This window comes from Guyanagaster necrorhizus, assembly GCF_019112545.1.
Source record: "Guyanagaster necrorhizus MCA 3950 unplaced genomic scaffold BT62scaffold_1, whole genome shotgun sequence".
Taxonomy (NCBI): Eukaryota; Fungi; Basidiomycota; class Agaricomycetes; order Agaricales; family Physalacriaceae; genus Guyanagaster; species Guyanagaster necrorhizus.
Window position 1 is genome coordinate 55581 of NW_025064880.1, and position 15652 is coordinate 71232.

The following is a 15652-nucleotide window of genomic DNA, read 5'->3' on the forward strand; positions in this document are numbered from 1 at the left end:
CGCGTTTCATTCACGTCCTGTCACGCGTTGTTTGTAGACAAACAAATTCCTGCCCTATCCACAAATTCGCCGCTTTGACCGCTATTTACTCGCAGGAATCGAAAATATGAAATTCAAACTACTTCAGTTCGCATACAAGGTGCAAACGCGTAACATCCCCTTCCCATACCCTTCCAACACCTTTTTGCGTGCGTCAGATAATTTTTTGGCCACGTTGAGCACAAAATCATGATCAAGCTGGCAAAGCCAGTCAACAAGCTTCTAAGGGAAAAAGACTGACGGGCCTACCTCTGACATGGTGACTTCGGCACACGAGTCCACAATGATTTTTCGCTGCTCGACAGTGCCTTCGTTCTCGCTCATCTTGACGAGCTGCGCTGACACATCTCGGACAGCAGCAAGCGCATGAGTTCGGATAGCTTTAAAGGACGCCACCAGCTAAAATAAATCAGGACACAAGTGCCTCTCAATCAAGGGACGCCGTACATTTCCTAATTTGTGTATCTTGACGACAGAAGCCTGCTTGAATCGCAGAGTTTCAAGCATGAACAAGATCAACGCCTATAAAGATATGATTAGCAACTCAAGGCCCAGTAAAAAAAGACCGTTGTCACCTCCTGCATGAGGCAAGCAACAGCAAGCGCTTCAGTCGGAGAGGACTGTTCCTTCACTTTCTCAAATCTTGCTTTCATATCTAGGAGTATCATTTAGCCATGGATATCATTTCATCAAGCAGACATCTATACCATCAAAGAACGTTGTTAGTTCTGCCGGAGCCTCAGTCACAGGGGGAGCTTCTTCGTCTTTCTTGTGACCATTAGAGATGCCGTCCAATACTGGAAGCTCAATGCCTTTCAGAGGGTGACCCGTCTTAAGCTCTGTCTGTTTGGCAGCCTCTGCCAACACGACTGCCGGTGGTGGTCGAACATAATCGTGGTGTGGCTCTAACCAATCTGCTAGCACATCGGCGTAACGGATGTAGGTCAATTCGTGTGGTGTCAACTAAGGACATAAAATTTCAGCATCAGTCAGCCCAAGGGGGAAAGACCATACCTCCAATAGTTCTTCTTCACTCCGCTGGTGCAAACGCTCCTTCAGGGGACAATGGTGGGCGTTTGGAATATGCTTCGGCCGGTCCCCGATCAGTAGTTTCTCTTCGACGGTTTCATCGAGGTCGCTTCCATGCTGGAACGCCCTGACATACAGCTTTAAGAATGACCAGAGCCAACCCAACTGATAATGGAAATGAGTAGATGTAGGTACAGATCTACCTCACGGCAACGTACCCCTTCTGATTTCCCAAACAAGAGAGTCTGTTCGTTTAACGTTTGTTGGATTCGGGGTTGGTAATTAGGCATAACTTTGTAGTCACGATTATCAAAGTGCTCTTAACCTCTTAGATGAATATTAAGCGCAACGCGACAAATATGATACTCACCTCGATCAAAAATGAACTTTGATTCAATGAGCTCCATGTCAATAATATCGACAGAGACCGGCTCAAAGGCAAGCCTCATACGCGTGTGCTCTAACTTCGAGATATCCCGTTGAAGAGAGCATTCCAGACGGTTCTCAAATGATATGAATTCGGGAATCTGTTAATAATTGTTAAATAAATACCACAAATTACGATGAAACGCATACCTGAGAATACTTCTCTGATGTGAATGCTCGAACGATGAATTCCGGGGTCTGTTCAAGACATCAGTTTGAAATTGGTGACCGACACGAAAAAAATTACGTCTTGGGAGTTGTTGATGTATATCTGGGAAGCTTCAACGTACTCGCTCATAAGAGTTAGGTCTCCGGAGGGAGCCAAAGAGAACATTGATGATCGAGAGAAAAGAAAGTGAGATAGCGTATCATTTTGAATCTGTTTAATCCGCATAGCACGGTAATGCTCCAGAGCGGGTGATGGCGCACCTATAAACCATGTCATCTCTGTTCAACCGACGCTATGAAGGACACTTGCCAAGGATCCGGTATAGCCTGATGAGCATCAGCCGTATCCGGAAAGACTGTTTGCTTTTTGATGAAGCAAACTCAAGGAGGGAAACCGCATTGAGAAGGTACTTCTCATCGTTGCTCAGAACCCACAAACTGATGAAGGCGTGTCCGGCCAAGATAGCAAGATCATCGGCAGGTTGAAGTTCTGTAGTTGGTAGATCCTTCCCTAGTTGAAGACCCTCCAAGTATTGTTTCGTATAAAGAGTGGCACGCGAGAGCTCTGCTTCTATCGTAAGATCAGATTGGGCAAGATTGTGACGCAACAATTTGTGGGAATTTGTTGATCGTTGAAGTTCGTTGGTGGTCGTCTAACAATAACTTGAGGGCATTGATTCCCAACGAAAAAAAGGAAAAGGCGCACAACGGTGGAAGGAACGGATTGTAGGAACGACGTCCATCTTGACAAATCGTCACCGGCTAAATGGACATAGGGCAAGAGGTCCTCGAAACAGCATGCTTTGTCGCCAATTTTCTCAAAATACTGCTGTATCAGGTCAACCATTCGAGTGGAGTCTGTAAAAGTTTTTGTTGATCGTTCACCCTTAAGAGATCAGACTTGCCTGTTGGAAGACCGTACTGCCTGCACCGTTTTTCCAGTTCGAGAAGAGCGAGGAGCCCAGAGCGGTCTCTCTTACCATCATTTTCCATGATGCCGGTAAAAAGATCCTTGACCCTGGAGCATTCAGCAATAGTAGCATCTTTATCAGAATCCACGGTAGAAAAAGTTGCATCAATGACGGAAAGGAATTCTAGCCAGTTGCGATCTCTAAAACAAGGTTTTAGCGAGCATGAGAACAGTCGAATAGTGCCCGTACTTCTTTTCCGTGATTAGTATTTCGGCTTTTTTGCCTTCTTCTATAAGTAGCCCTTTAAGACGATAAATATCACGCCTCATTTCATTGCATACGAGACTGGATTGACAAATATGAATGCCGATCTCGCTGTCTAGAAGCTTCATGGCTTCATCATAGAGCTTGAGCTCACGAAGGATGGAGAGGTGGAGGTGGAATCGGTCAGCACTGTGGAAGGAGGGTGTCGGCGAGGAAGAGATGAGTCTGTTAGCCAGTTGGTAGAGAACAGGGCGCATAGCAATAGAGGTCGACATATCATTTGCCTGTCGGTACGCGTTTATTGAATCGAATTGGCGTATATTGCCTACACACCTGTAGGACAGCACTCATTACACTCCAGTACAAATATCGATCTTCTTGAAATGTTTTGTACAATTTAGTTGCAATCTAACGCGAAAGACACTGAGAGACACAACAGACTTATGAACGACGTCGCACCTGCTGAGCAGACTTCCAATGACCGGCGCGAACATTGGACAAGAATGTTTGGGCCCCTAAATCTTCGTTGGTAGGCTCCTTTTTGAATGCATCTTCGAACATCACGACGGTATCTCTGTCTAGCAAAGAACGCGTCTAGCCAATTCGTCCAGCTATGATTATGTGGACTCACGTCGACCCAACCCGCGGAGAACATGCATCATGGCGGTTAAGACTCCATCGTCCGTCGGCTTAGCCGCAAGCACCTCGTCGCAAAGGACCAGTGATTCCTCGACCTTTTGGGATCGAACTAATGCCAAAGCTTTCAATGCCTTTCCGAATTTTAACTTTCTCTGTCGTCGAAAGGAGAAAACGAAGGGGAATGCACCTTGACAAGCTCATTCTTGGGCTGTTTTTTCAGTATCTTGTTGCACGTTACAATGGCCGACTTGTTCGATCCAGTATCGAGAGCATCTGTGGTAGGATTGACATTGGAAAAGTGCTGGACAAATTCGACCGTGACAGCTGACCGTAGATTGGGCGAACCTGGCGATCAAGTGCACTCGACATTCGCTATAAAACGAGCGGGAAAGAGGAATAGGACAGCAACAGCAAGAACGATGGTGACGAAGATGTCGCGACCAGAGAACGATGGTCCCGGGCCGACTTTTTTTTTCGGGTTTCCGTTTGCTGCCGATCGCGAATGAACGCCTGACAAATACCACCATCCTGTCTCACCAAGGTATGTATTTGTAGTTCATTCTCTCCCTTGGCTGACCAGGAATATCGTTCAGACGACGGGCATGCCGCCTGTTCTGCTCTCTCGGTGATGCACCCTGCAAACGTGTACTACTATCAACGCTGACGTCTCTAACAGCGGTCTTGACCCTTTGCTTGGAGTCTTCACTGGTGTTCTTGCCTACTACCTCTATGAAACACACCCTCGAACAGGCCTTCCGCAAGAACAAAGATTGATGGAGCTCGCGCGATGGAAATTCGACAAGTGGAGGCAAGAGAAGCTCGCCCAGGAGGATAGTACCGTCGATGCATGAATTTGTCCTAGACGGACATTATTCATATCAGATGGCATTCGAGATAAAACTAACATAACCTCTACGGTTGGCGTAAAAACTCCATTTTCAAAGATTGGATATTCTTCGTGTTCGAGTCAAATTGGTGTGTTTTTTTTGGTACCAAGTATATCATGGTGACCCTGACTTGTGGATCCTCAAACAGAATGGAATGTAGTCATCTATAATAGCCAAAATGCCTACGTCTATGTATACGATTATGGTTCATTATCATTTCGACTACTCAGATTCGCTATATATCCTCGTTATGTGCTCGCCACCGCCAGAATACTATAGGCACCAGCAAGAGACAGTATTATTAACAGTCCAAAACAGTCACTCGCAGGTCCCTTTCAGTCGCTTTAACGGTACCGTCCTTTCGTATTATATTGTGGCGCAGATCCCCAAAGCCGGTCTCGCTTTCGTGCGTTGTCCTCAGAGGCTCAGCTTGCTTTTGAAAGGTACTGCAGTTCATTTCGCCTCGGAGCAATGCTCCATACTCGCAGTGACCATTCATCCGTAGACCACTACAATGCAGCCTTAAGACAATAAGGCCGAGCTTCGTTCCACAGGTCTTCTGCATATTGAGCGGTTCAAACCTACCAGCCGTCAGCTCGGTGCCCGCTCCCTGATATCAATGCCCCGTGCAAGAACCGTCCGTTTATTAATGGTCTGCCACAGCTCTGACCGTGTATCAAAACTGTCGATATTGCATCTTGAACCGAAGTTGTCATCATTTGATTTCGCATAGTATGTTGCTCTACAATGTCCTTCATAACCTGCAAGCTCGCATTCGAATAGACTCAGACGGCAGCGACACCCGTCTTACGAAGCCATTGGTGCCAATTGTTCGGTTCAAAATTTTGAGCGTAACCAAGGCCTTTGCTTTGTCGTTGTTTCGGCTCTCCATATTGTGAGCGTGCATCGGACGCATAAGACACGGTCTCGTACTGACGCCTCCTTCTGAACAACTGACGTTTGACTGACAAGGATCTGGACTACGAGGCTACGACTGCTTACGAGGGTGCAGAGCTTCTCAACGAGCCTTTTTTGACAGATCACGCAGTACTACTACGCCACAAGCTTCCGGGACCGTCTTCCCGCCGCGTTTAAATACACAGTCCTCGCAGATTATGCCATTGCCACTTTTCTTCCCTTTCCTACCTGTATAAAACTACTCCTTCTGCCAGCGAACGATCAGAAATGTTTCCCCAACCACACGCTCTTTTGGCATTGGCGCTCTTTTTCCGCCCGTTCTTTGTCTCTCAGACAGAAGCCAAGTCCTTAACACCGAGCGGGAACCAGTATTACTGCTGCCAGGCGTTGTGGACTGTCGGGTTTCTTCCCTTTTCTTGGGTTTCCAATTGACTGACGATCGCGCGTCTAGGAAGACCAGAAAATTTTCGGACAGGAATGTGTGCAGCATTCTTGTGACAGTGTACATGAGTTATGCTGCAACAGTATTGTCGAGGTATGTAACAGTCTTTTTCTCATTTTATACGCGTCGCTGATGAGCACATTGAAGAACAACACCGTGACAAGTTGCACTCCATACGATCCCACTGCTCCGTGCAAGCATTAACCTCCATTCCCATTCCGTCCACCACCTATTACACCGGAAGCGAATACGATTCATCTTCGCTTTAACATTCCCGCCTTCTTCATCCACTAATCAGAAGAAGCGCGGTGACCACGGATTTCGTATTGAAATCCCAGGCCCCCGAACGTTGTGTCATAACGCAGCGGTAACCCGTGGCGGTTGTAGAAAGCTGAGATAAATACGGACCATGTACATTAGCATGAAAAGGAGGCGTACATATTAAGGGCTTCGTTATATTACGGCTTTGTGTCGTTCGCAGGCTATTTTCCTTCTGGGGTGGCTTTGGGGAAAGCCATAGATTTTACTAGTGTCATAAGGAAAATATCTGTTGCCATATGAAGGGCGCATTGTAATATTGATATCAATTACTTCTGATAATACCATCCGCCTGATGGTTTTATGAAGTCAGCGGCCCGCTGCAGTTTATCTGATTTTTCTACAGTCCATAAGTACGTTTCTCAAGCTGAGTCTCAGGTTCATCCATTACAGAAGCTTCCCGCATCTTATGGCCACCAAGTCACCGAATATCCATCAGAGTAAGATCCTCTGTTATTCCTACATTTAGTAATATATCTTTCAACCTTCGCTGTCTCTTCCATTTTCAGCAACCGAGTCGTCCACCCTATGCCAATTCAAAGCGTGAGATGATGGTGCATGCCGTTTCAATGTGCTTGGCGCCCAACTTTGAATTAACGTAGCACCATCTGCGAAGTAATGTCGATCTAGGCCAAGGTCAAAGCACCTGTTGAAAGTAATCATCGATTGGACATTCCAATCATTGGCAGTCTCCAGGTGCTACCGTAGGTTGACCTGCCTGGCAAAACATGGTTCGACGTGACGATCTCCCTTCTACGGAATATTACCCTTTGATGCCTGCAAGCAGTCATTGACTTGGTGCGAAGGGCCTTTGACTTATACTAGCTGCCTATGAGAAACTTCAAACCAAGGTAACAATAGCGGTGAGGAATTTGAAGCAGCACAATCCTGAGTGTAGTAAATGGGTAAATAAAGAAGGATCCATGGTCGGCGCTAGACGCTACATAGACAGTGTGAGTCAAACTCGCAAATCTCGTAAGTAGATCTGTAGAGCCAAACAAAGCACTGTACCATCTATAACGTAAAGATCAGAATGGAAATGTAGACTAGCAACCAGGGCAATTCGCCACACCGATGAAAACGTCCTTGATGATCTTGACTGAAATCTAATGGCACGAATCATTCGCTACGGACCCCATCATGATAAATGAGATGGGTGTTCATGTAAACCCAGGTCAATGCCCTAGAAACACGGAGTTCCTCCAGGATGGCATCAAGCAGAACAAGTTTGGATTCGACCCGTCTATGTAGCCTTTCAGGATACCGACGCTCACGGCAAAAGATAATCAATTGTCGCAATTACGTCTTTTGGATAGTGAACAAGTCTATACTGCAACTGGTCCTTCTTTTGTAAATACGAAACGATATTTCTGATCATTGCGTCGTAATCGTAGTAACCCATCTGCGCTTTCTCCTAAGGTTATAAGATCTGATCCCTCTTTGTTAAAAGGCGCTTGAAATTCGAAGAAACCATCCGGAAATACCGTGTCATAACATAGGAGATGAACGATTCCATGAGCGCATCATGCCAAGGTGAAAAAGCATGCAATGCATCTTGACTAGGACCTTTCTCATTAGCCCACGAGTCGTGTTTCGCCGGACCCCAAGCGTTGCTCGAGTGGAGAGCGGAAAAGCAGGATATATATACATAACCGCTAATATATAAGTAATAAAGTTCCATGCAATGAAATAAAAACCTCGACCAACCCATACCCGGCATCACTTGATTAGCTTGAAACCACTTCTACTCAAAAAGGGTCCCGCCAAAGACCTCGCGAGTAGCAGAAAAGGATTAAGAGTTGCCATTGATCACATAAAATACAACCGGCATCTTGATCGAATTCAGACGTACATATGACAAATTTAACTGTACCTCTATGTGGGATATTTATGCTGGGGCCGGGGCTGAGGCTGGGACTTCAGCTTAAGGAGATTATCAGTCGGTTCGCATATAGAGGGAAGCCTACCCTTAGCCTCCGCAGACGACGAGCCCTCAGTAGCTGTAGGTGCAGCTTCAACTGCTTTATTGATGAGCTCCTATAGGAGCATAATAACAGTAACGATTCCCCAAGAGGAAACGATGACTCATACAAGAAGGTTCTTGGGAATGGCACCCAGCGATGTCCCTAGCTTTTTTTCATCCTTGAACGCAATGAAAGTAGGCATCTGCCAGCCGGGGTAAGAAGTAGATCAACGACTACACAAGAGTCTTACTGAAGATACTTGGAGTTCATCCAGGATATCGGGTTGGTCGTCGCCGTCGACAGTGTAGAAGTAAACGCTAGCGAATTCAGGCTTTTCTGAAAGTTTCTTGAAGACAGGTCCAATCATCTTGCATAGGCTATACCATGTTGCCCAGAAGTCAATAACAACTGGCTTGGAACCGTCGACCTGGACGGATTAACGTTGCAGATGAATAGATCCACCGTATGCACGATCTTCTTGAATTTCTGGAGAGAAATGATTTCCTGGCGAGCCATTGCGATGGTGATGGTGATAAATGGAAAAGCAGACCATCATCATCATCATGGTGGCTTGGTAAGCAATACTTACGGTCATGTTGAATGACTAATCGATGAGCAAATCGGTCTGATTTTCTAAATCCAACTAAGTGTCGTGTTGCCCGCTGATGTTCAGAGGATCATACATATCCGTAAATACTATGAAAATCTTAATCTATGGTTTGCATCCACTGGTTCTACATTGTTGTTGGAATTTAGGTGCTGATGATTCGGAAGGAGGCATATTGGACTCGAGAGGAAGGTATATTCCATCATACAGAGTAGGGACAGTGGGGGTTCCAAGTCAAGTCGATAGGTACGAAAATATCAAAGTATAAGGTAAGCAGTAAATATATATAAATAGAATGTGACATTAAAGCTGTGAAAACCAAATCTCAACAATTATGTGCCTAATGAACATTCAGGCTTAAGGATGAAAGGCATGCCTTTTCTTGCACCAGGCAGAGGCTGCCTAGAATGCTTGGGAATGTTGGCCTGGCACAGCTGATAGGGTGGTTGGTTCACCTTGAAAGGCCTGAAAAAATTTTATGAGAATCCCTATTTTTTGCTATAATGACAACATATCTATATTAAATTATGTACTATTAGTAACAAATATTAATTTAGGCACCAGATATCCAAATTAGGGTATTAGGTTCAAGTTTGAAATAGGCCTTGCCACTTGTCTTTAACACAATCATAAATGAAGTGTTTGACTTTCAGGTAACCTTTACTTATAAACTTCAAGTTTCAATGATTTTCTCATGGTCTCCCAGAATATTCACATAGATACAGTCAAGAATACTGCTCTCTGTCCAAGATGTGGGACTACAGTGCATCTTGGAACAGCTGGGATCCAGAATATGACTAAAACCCATTGGAAAATGGCAACCTGTGATTCTGCACTGATTAAAAACACAGCCAGCAAAAAACTCAAAGCCAGCAACAAGAAAAGCCAAAATTTTATGAATTCTTGGTTGGTCCCAAAGTGTCCTTCAACAGCTTCTGCAGTTACAGCATCCAAACCATTGCATGGCAAAGGCTTAAATACTTAGTCATGAAATTTATGTCATATATTGCATCATTGTCCATCATGTGGTTGGGTGGGTACCCCTTTGATGCCTGAGAATAAAATTCCAACACATGTACAAAATTAAATTTGGTGAGAGGCTAGATAGTTGAGCAGTCTGGCTCTGGTCTTTGGGTGAACTGAAGATGCTGAGTCTGCAAGAGCAGGGTTCAAACCCAGCAGTTCCATTGGGAGGTTTAGTTGGTAGTGCTGAATAGTGAGTCTCACACTGTTCAGTCTTTGGACCATCCATGTGCAAATGCATTCCTACCCTGGTCCAGCAGGATGAAAATCCCTGCTCATCTAGCTGACAATTTGAGGCTAACTTTGTTTGTTGCCAATTGCCATTAAAGCTCCACCAAAAAAATAATTTGAGCACCCTTTGGCTGCCTTTTCAGTTTGCTTTTAAATTAACTTACATGCTAAATATATCACGTGGCCTAAAAAAAATTTTTTTTGATCTGACCTTCGGCAATCTCCGACTCTTTTCTGAACTCTTTCCACCACACCCCAAAATGCACTTGATGTACACTCTGGATGCGGAAGGAAACAGAGTTTATACTCTGAAAGTAAGCCCCACTATTCTCTATGTAGCGGAAGGCTGACTCTTCCACTTTAGAAAGTTACAGACACCGGGAAAATCACCAAGTCGGCTCACCCTGGTAACTACGAATACCCATGTTTCGTGCAATGACGAGCTCAAGCTTTCTTTAGCGAGGTTTTCGCCAGATGACAAGTTCTCAAGGCACCGCGTCACCATTAAAAAGCGTTATGGTGTACTTTTGACACAACTACCAGCGAAGCCTTTGTAGGGTCGCCTAATGAACTGGCTGGACATTTGTTTGTATTGAACTTCCGTTCGTTGATCTCTGGGAGAAGCATAGGCAGGCTGTAGAGTGGGCGCACCAAGAGGGCACGTGTCGAGACTCGTACATAGGCCCACAATGATGATCCTGTCATTGTTATAGCGCTAGGTTGGGGACAAGATATATATACAATGATAAGGATTGTGATACACTTTTTACTGTTTGAGATTTGGTTGTGAGTGTACAGATGGTAGAAATAGCGATATGTACTTTTTGGCCAGTGGCAGCAAGAAATACGGAGCGAAAGTGTAACTGATGTGATGATCTATGATGGAAATATTAGTGAGACGCCAACGGGGAAGATAGAAACACACTTATGATAGGGGTGATAGTATAAATGCGTCAACTCAGAGGAGATTGGCGCGTTCCAAAATGTGCGAGAGAACAGCAAAAACCTTTTAAAATGTGAGCCATGCACAGGGAAGGCGAAATGTGAACACACAATAAGGACAATGGGCACCCATTTCCAACTTCTGCCACCTTCAAACTTTTTCTCTCGAGTCTCATCTTCGCGTACCTAGAAGGTTGAACAAAATTGGCCAAAAAGCGCCCCCCCGGGACTAAAGGCATACTTACCATAGCAGCTGCAGCCACTGAGGGAATCAGTTCGGAATCTTGGCGCTAGAAAGAGGGCTAGCCGTAAGTGAAAATTTGGCTAGATAATAAAGGGAAACCGACCGGTAGGAGGACGACGACGACGAGTGGAGGACTGTACCTAGGATATGGGTGAAAGCGACGCATATGGGCACGCCTGTAGGCTGGAGCCCTAAGCTCAGACGCCTGACGGTCAAAGTGCCTTGCTGTATAAGGTGGAGGGGGGAAATTGTCGTTCATTATGGTGATGGGAAGGAAAAAAAGGCGAGTGAAAGCCTCCCTCTCGCTTCGAACCCTTAAACAAGGAAACCGAGGTCTGAATTTGGTTATCCAAATACGCTTTTTGCAGTGGGAACTTTGTGAAGCATACGCAAACAAGATGCAGGGAAGTCCACCATCGAGTATTTCCTATTCCTGGAATCGGTGAGTCCGGCGGATCCTCTGCAAAATTTTTGAAGTGTTGAGAGAGAATCGTATCAGTCCAGGTCTAAGGTGCAAGTCTGTCGTTATTGGCGCCTTCTCTTTGTTGGTCATATTCTCGCAATTGCGGTCGATGCTCGAACATCCAGACTTGCGGCGGGTCCTGGACTGTCAGCCTGATTAGCGATCTACGCTCTTCTTGGACTGGATTCCGATTCTCGTCGATCTGGTGGCCTATTCCTTGATCTACGCGGCCTTTTGGAGCCTATGCTCAGATTCTTGCGACTCGCGAGATTTATATGGGCATTCTAAGATCATGTGATCACGTCATACCGCGCCCTTAAAAAGTTAAAATTTAAATTGTCAGGAAATGACTCAGTATGTTTTGTCCATATCGCTCGCGAGTGAAATCAAAGCTGATGACTGCCAAGGCCCAGCGGTACCCTGAAGAGATATCGGAACAAGCAAGACAGATTGTTTCTTCAAAAGATCCAGGATTCGAATATCACCGCGTCACGTCTGAAACCATTCTTGAGGACCTCGATCGGCGAATAGAAGAATCTGCGAGGACAAAATACCAGTGTCAATCAAATATCAAGAAGACTCTACAAGTGAAAAAGAGTGAGCTCACTGTGGAACTGTGTCCTACATGCTCTCAGCTGGCCATGAACGAAGACTCGTCAGATTATTGTTGCTCCTATGGAAGACTCGAATAAAACGTCTCCAAGTCATGGTTGTGGCCTTTTCCGAATGTGGAACGACATTTTCGATAGGTTGCAAGGGCAGCACGGCCCTCGAGCTTGTAACTGCCCCGTTACCAGAAGTCTTCCTGGACAAGAAGAGCCTTTTCACTCCAGTTAGATCCTCAAAATGCCCAAGTTCGACCTAGGAAACCGAGTGAAGACGTCCGGTAGGTTTGCAACCTGAGTAGCGAATCCTGCATCCCAATGTTTGATGCAAAAAGCCGATATCGAGCAAAAGATAGTGAAACACTGCAATCCCCATCAGCAGGAAAGGTGCCAGAGATCATTCAGCAATAGGCGATGATGAACGTCGAGAAGAAAGCCAGAATCGAGTGGCTGCACCTATCAACGTCAAATATATAAATCGAATTTCAACTCTCACTCCTTACCCCAAATTTTTTGCGTGGCCGTCGCTGGCCTGCTATCTCTCGCCTTCATTACGCCAATCAATAGCAATTCTAACAATTCTTATTCGTCGCAAAGAGGACAGAAATCGCAGAATTTGTGCAATTAACAATGGGATTTTTTTGGACCGTGGAAAGTGCTTGATAAGTCTTCCTTTTTGTAGTCCAGGTATCTCTGGTGACGTTGCTAAGTGTCCTTGACGCAGACTTTCCAGCCAAAAAGATTGAAGATAGACGATCTTCTCCGCCGAGGTTCCCCACTGTGACAGAAATTCAATCGCTCGTCTTTCACCCATCCTTCTCTCGTTTTTCGTCAACCGTAACCTCCTTGCTCTTCCCTCCCAAGCATGCTCAATCCGGATTTAATTTGGCGACATCACTCTACAAAAGCAAACCTGTCGATTTTTTAAGAATCTGACATGTACAGGCAGTCGTTGTCGCATCGACATGCCACTGGGTCTCCAGGACTCGTCGTTCGGTATAGGAGCTGATTTACACCGTTGGATCTGTCTAGAGCTAATTCTGGATGCAGCGGTGTCGACGCCGTTGCATATGGCCTGTAAAAAGTCTGTTTGTATTCATCCTTTTTCACCCTCAATCACACCTGTTGGCAACAGTTTCGTTCGCGGACCAATCATCTTTTCCGTCTCCAGCTAAACAGATGCAAAGGCATTCCTAACGATACTGGTGGTGGACGAGGATTGTCGTTGATGGTCGTATGCTATTCCGATTGATGGGGATCAAACATCGTTGTCCATGATTTACCTTCAGAGAAGTCTCTCGGTACGTTATGCAGATGACTACCAAATTCTTGCAATTCTTGATGTGTTGCCTTAGCCGCCTGCTTGCCAGCTTTTATCGTCCTAAAGACTGCTATTCGAATTATCCGTAATTGCTATTGTATGCTCTGATGGAAGTTTCGAATCAGGCAACTGAATTTTAGGCATATGTTAAAGAGGGTTTCAAGCCTAGGAGCAGATTGCGGTCAATCACGACTGACCATTGTCCACGGCTCATTTGCATCTCCACAGGTCGTAGGCGCCTACCTGTGCTTTCAGGTTTGTTGGAATCCACCTCGACACGGACATCCCTCAGGTCCAAGGAAGTAGATCTACCTGGTGAACGATTGCGCCACACCAACGATGCCCCATTGATGTTATACACAATCTGCACCCTCTGTAGTGACGGATATGTTCGCATGAGTGAAGGGTACAGGTATACAAACGCTCTGGTGACTTTACGTATCTGTTGTACAGGAGTGTTCCACGTCAAGTATGGATCCCCAATATGCACACCAAATTGCAAGGTCTGGATACCACAGTGCTCTTCTCCATTCAGAAGTGCGAGCCAATCCAGAGCAGAACATGTTGCTTGCTTGATGTTCAGCACTCGCAAAGAGGGGAACGAAATATGGATATGATGAAGTAATGCTGAAGCGAGCGGATTATCGGTGACTTTGACAGTCAAGGACTCAACATGGTCTTGGGCAGGTTGTTTTACTCTATCCAGTGATTTTTTTAGATTCTCTGGAGAGCACACAAAGGAGATATCGATCGTCTTCAATCGACGATCATTGGCGAATACTGGCAAACAAACGTGTGGTCCTCTGTAGGACTGAAGCTTCGGAACGATATGGCTGGGGAATGAACCTAAACCATGCTTCGGCACTGGTTTGTGGAATGGACGTAGGGACAATTTCTTCAGTTCGGGGCACCTATTTAGCGCGGTGACGAAGTTTCTATTCGACACGATACAGTCGATGGACACGTCGAGCTCTGATAAGTGCCAGAATGGCTTGGGATGCAGGATCATGGAAACGAGGATATCGTCCGTAGGCCCTGCAACAAGCTTTTTGAGATAGGGTGAATGGAGGAAGAGTGACAAGAACGACGGGTCGATATGAGACCCCCGCGGCGGCACTGAATTGTACAAGACAACCGTATCCAAAGGCATAGGGACCATGTCAGATATTCGCCCGCGGCGATAGCATGAGTCCAACCAGATAGACTTCAGTGAAAGAACCCTGAGCCCAATCATGCGCTTCGACGTAAGGTCAACTTGGTGGCAGACCAATTTTTCCAGTTTCGGAAAGTTGGGAAGAATATTAAAGATGGAATCGACAATGTCATCTATGGTGGCCCACTTACTCTCCCCGTCTCCAGGCCGAAAGCCGTGGGGTACTATGTAGCACTCTTCGATAACAGGTGCAATGTGGGGAAGGAGGAAGAACTCGGATTGTTTCATCCATCGCCGTCGGTGAAGATATATGAAGCCGCGATCGGCAAGGGATGTGTAGTATGGGTGTAGCACGAGCTTCCGGAAAAGTAGCGGCTGGAAAAGGGAACGAAAGATGCCAGATAAGAGCGTCATGGATTTAATATCCTCATGAGACAATTCTGCCAATATTTTCCTCCACAAAGTGACCGGAAGTCGGGAGACGACCGCGTCTGACCCAATGATGATGGGTATAGGTATGTCGAAGCTTGCTTTCGCACTGGAAGTGCCTCCTAGCATGATTGTACCACTTATCCGTACGTTCTGGTTCCATGCTAAGCCATCCGACGTCGACCGACATATGTTTTCCGTGCTAAACAAGAATCAAAATCAGTCCTGTTCATGTCACTTATAGATTTCCTCACGATCGCGAGTTGTACATGAAATTGAGCCTAGGGATGGTTATTAGCTACATTGATACGAAGGGAAGAAAACTTACGGTGAGGGATAGCGACGAAGAGCCTGGGGGCTGTGATTAAGTTCCGAGCAGGTCTTTAAGTGACATATGCCTTTTCAAAATCATGATGTATGATGGTTTCTCGAGCGTAATCAAATGCTGGTTCCAGCCAAGCATCCCCTTGTAACGAGTCGAGTCTGGTGTTAGCGTGATGGTGAAGCTATACCTTGTTGGATGCACGGCCAACCAAGAGCGGTGAGAGGTCGGTTGCAGGAGACCACCAGAGAAAATGACATGATGCATGCGTGTTGGGAGGAATCATTAGATGATGTGATGGAAGTAG

General features: G+C 45.8%; 9 protein-coding genes across 9 annotated transcripts; 5 read left to right on the forward strand and 4 right to left on the reverse strand.

The window, feature by feature from the left end:
• Positions 1–39: 39 nt before the first annotated feature.
• BT62DRAFT_983500 (actin cytoskeleton organization protein) lies at positions 40–3935 on the reverse strand. Its single transcript, XM_043189789.1, has 19 exons — positions 3806–3935; positions 3664–3749; positions 3469–3607; positions 3297–3415; positions 3171–3245; positions 2823–3121; positions 2568–2773; positions 2369–2520; positions 1973–2315; positions 1742–1923; positions 1645–1692; positions 1439–1595; positions 1287–1387; positions 1054–1233; positions 747–1002; positions 615–694; positions 487–561; positions 289–438; positions 40–237 (listed from the first exon to the last, which is right to left on the reverse strand). Exons 1-19 carry the CDS (start codon positions 3843–3845, stop codon positions 124–126), a joined length of 2802 nt encoding a protein of 933 aa, XP_043045917.1. The 5' UTR covers positions 3846–3935; the 3' UTR covers positions 40–123.
• Positions 3884–4757, forward strand: BT62DRAFT_924978 (uncharacterized protein). The gene is made up of 4 exons (XM_043184685.1): positions 3884–4017; positions 4070–4101; positions 4153–4451; positions 4512–4757. Exons 2-3 carry the CDS (start codon positions 4079–4081, stop codon positions 4325–4327), a joined length of 198 nt encoding a protein of 65 aa, XP_043045918.1. The 5' UTR covers positions 3884–4017; positions 4070–4078; the 3' UTR covers positions 4328–4451; positions 4512–4757.
• BT62DRAFT_998455 (uncharacterized protein) lies at positions 4542–5458 on the forward strand (the record flags this gene model as incomplete). Its single annotated transcript, XM_043190725.1, has 4 exons — positions 4542–4850; positions 4899–5095; positions 5132–5258; positions 5336–5458. The coding sequence occupies 4 exons, from the start codon at positions 4542–4544 to the stop codon at positions 5456–5458; spliced, it is 756 nt and encodes a 251-aa protein (XP_043045919.1).
• A 90-nt stretch (positions 5459–5548) lies between these two features.
• BT62DRAFT_998456 (uncharacterized protein) lies at positions 5549–5992 on the forward strand (the record flags this gene model as incomplete). Its single annotated transcript, XM_043190726.1, has 3 exons — positions 5549–5677; positions 5733–5816; positions 5888–5992. 3 exons carry the CDS (start codon positions 5549–5551, stop codon positions 5990–5992), a joined length of 318 nt encoding a protein of 105 aa, XP_043045920.1.
• A 2134-nt stretch (positions 5993–8126) lies between these two features.
• BT62DRAFT_879234 (thioredoxin-like protein) lies at positions 8127–8432 on the reverse strand (the record flags this gene model as incomplete). Its single annotated transcript, XM_043182584.1, has 2 exons — positions 8127–8207; positions 8256–8432. Coding segments are annotated over 2 exons (258 nt in total), but the record flags the coding sequence as incomplete, so codon positions are not given.
• Positions 8433–10126: 1694 nt separating this feature from the next.
• Positions 10127–10719, forward strand: BT62DRAFT_1070193 (Nop10 family nucleolar RNA-binding protein; the record flags this gene model as incomplete). Its single annotated transcript, XM_043178631.1, has 3 exons — positions 10127–10180; positions 10231–10273; positions 10326–10719. The coding sequence occupies 3 exons, from the start codon at positions 10127–10129 to the stop codon at positions 10421–10423; spliced, it is 195 nt and encodes a 64-aa protein (XP_043045922.1). The 3' UTR covers positions 10424–10719.
• Positions 10556–11397, reverse strand: BT62DRAFT_924979 (uncharacterized protein). The gene is made up of 4 exons (XM_043184686.1): positions 11156–11397; positions 11054–11098; positions 10920–10994; positions 10556–10872 (listed from the first exon to the last, which is right to left on the reverse strand). Exons 1-4 carry the CDS (start codon positions 11309–11311, stop codon positions 10825–10827), a joined length of 324 nt encoding a protein of 107 aa, XP_043045923.1. The 5' UTR covers positions 11312–11397; the 3' UTR covers positions 10556–10824.
• BT62DRAFT_800 (uncharacterized protein) lies at positions 11156–11773 on the forward strand. Its single transcript, XM_043182337.1, has 2 exons — positions 11156–11494; positions 11552–11773. The coding sequence occupies exons 1-2, from the start codon at positions 11313–11315 to the stop codon at positions 11673–11675; spliced, it is 306 nt and encodes a 101-aa protein (XP_043045924.1). The 5' UTR covers positions 11156–11312; the 3' UTR covers positions 11676–11773.
• A 1701-nt stretch (positions 11774–13474) lies between these two features.
• Positions 13475–15649, reverse strand: BT62DRAFT_924980 (uncharacterized protein). Its single transcript, XM_043184687.1, has 3 exons — positions 15352–15649; positions 15278–15304; positions 13475–15225 (listed from the first exon to the last, which is right to left on the reverse strand). The coding sequence occupies exons 2-3, from the start codon at positions 15292–15294 to the stop codon at positions 13578–13580; spliced, it is 1665 nt and encodes a 554-aa protein (XP_043045925.1). The 5' UTR covers positions 15295–15304; positions 15352–15649; the 3' UTR covers positions 13475–13577.
• Between the last annotated feature and the right edge of the window lie 3 nt (positions 15650–15652).

Bases quoted from the DNA above. Each gene is read 5' to 3' on its own strand.
- BT62DRAFT_983500 (XM_043189789.1), bottom strand. From the start codon at position 3,845: ATGTCGAGTGCACTTGATCGCCAGGTTCGCCCAATCTACG. The intron at 3,246-3,296 runs GTGCGACGTCGT...CTTTCGCGTTAG, and splicing joins ATTGGAAGTCTGCTCAGCAG to ATTGCAACTAAATTGTACAA. The intron at 1,924-1,972 runs GCAAGTGTCCTT...CATGGTTTATAG, and splicing joins CAGGCTATACCGGATCCTTG to GTGCGCCATCACCCGCTCTG.
- BT62DRAFT_924978 (XM_043184685.1), top strand. From the start codon at position 4,079: ATGCCGCCTGTTCTGCTCTCTCG. The intron at 4,102-4,152 runs GTGATGCACCCT...CGTCTCTAACAG, and splicing joins CCGCCTGTTCTGCTCTCTCG to CGGTCTTGACCCTTTGCTTG.
- BT62DRAFT_924979 (XM_043184686.1), bottom strand. From the start codon at position 11,311: ATGAACGACAATTTCCCCCCTCCACCTTATACAGCAAGGCACTTTGAC. The intron at 11,099-11,155 runs GTCGGTTTCCCT...CCCTCTTTCTAG, and splicing joins TCGTCGTCGTCCTCCTACCG to CGCCAAGATTCCGAACTGAT. The intron at 10,873-10,919 runs GTGTGTTCACAT...ACATTTTAAAAG, and splicing joins GGGTGCCCATTGTCCTTATT to GTTTTTGCTGTTCTCTCGCA.
- BT62DRAFT_800 (XM_043182337.1), top strand. From the start codon at position 11,313: ATGGTGATGGGAAGGAAAAAAAGGCGAGTGAAAGCCTCCCTCTCGCTT. The intron at 11,495-11,551 runs GTGAGTCCGGCG...GAATCGTATCAG, and splicing joins ATTTCCTATTCCTGGAATCG to TCCAGGTCTAAGGTGCAAGT.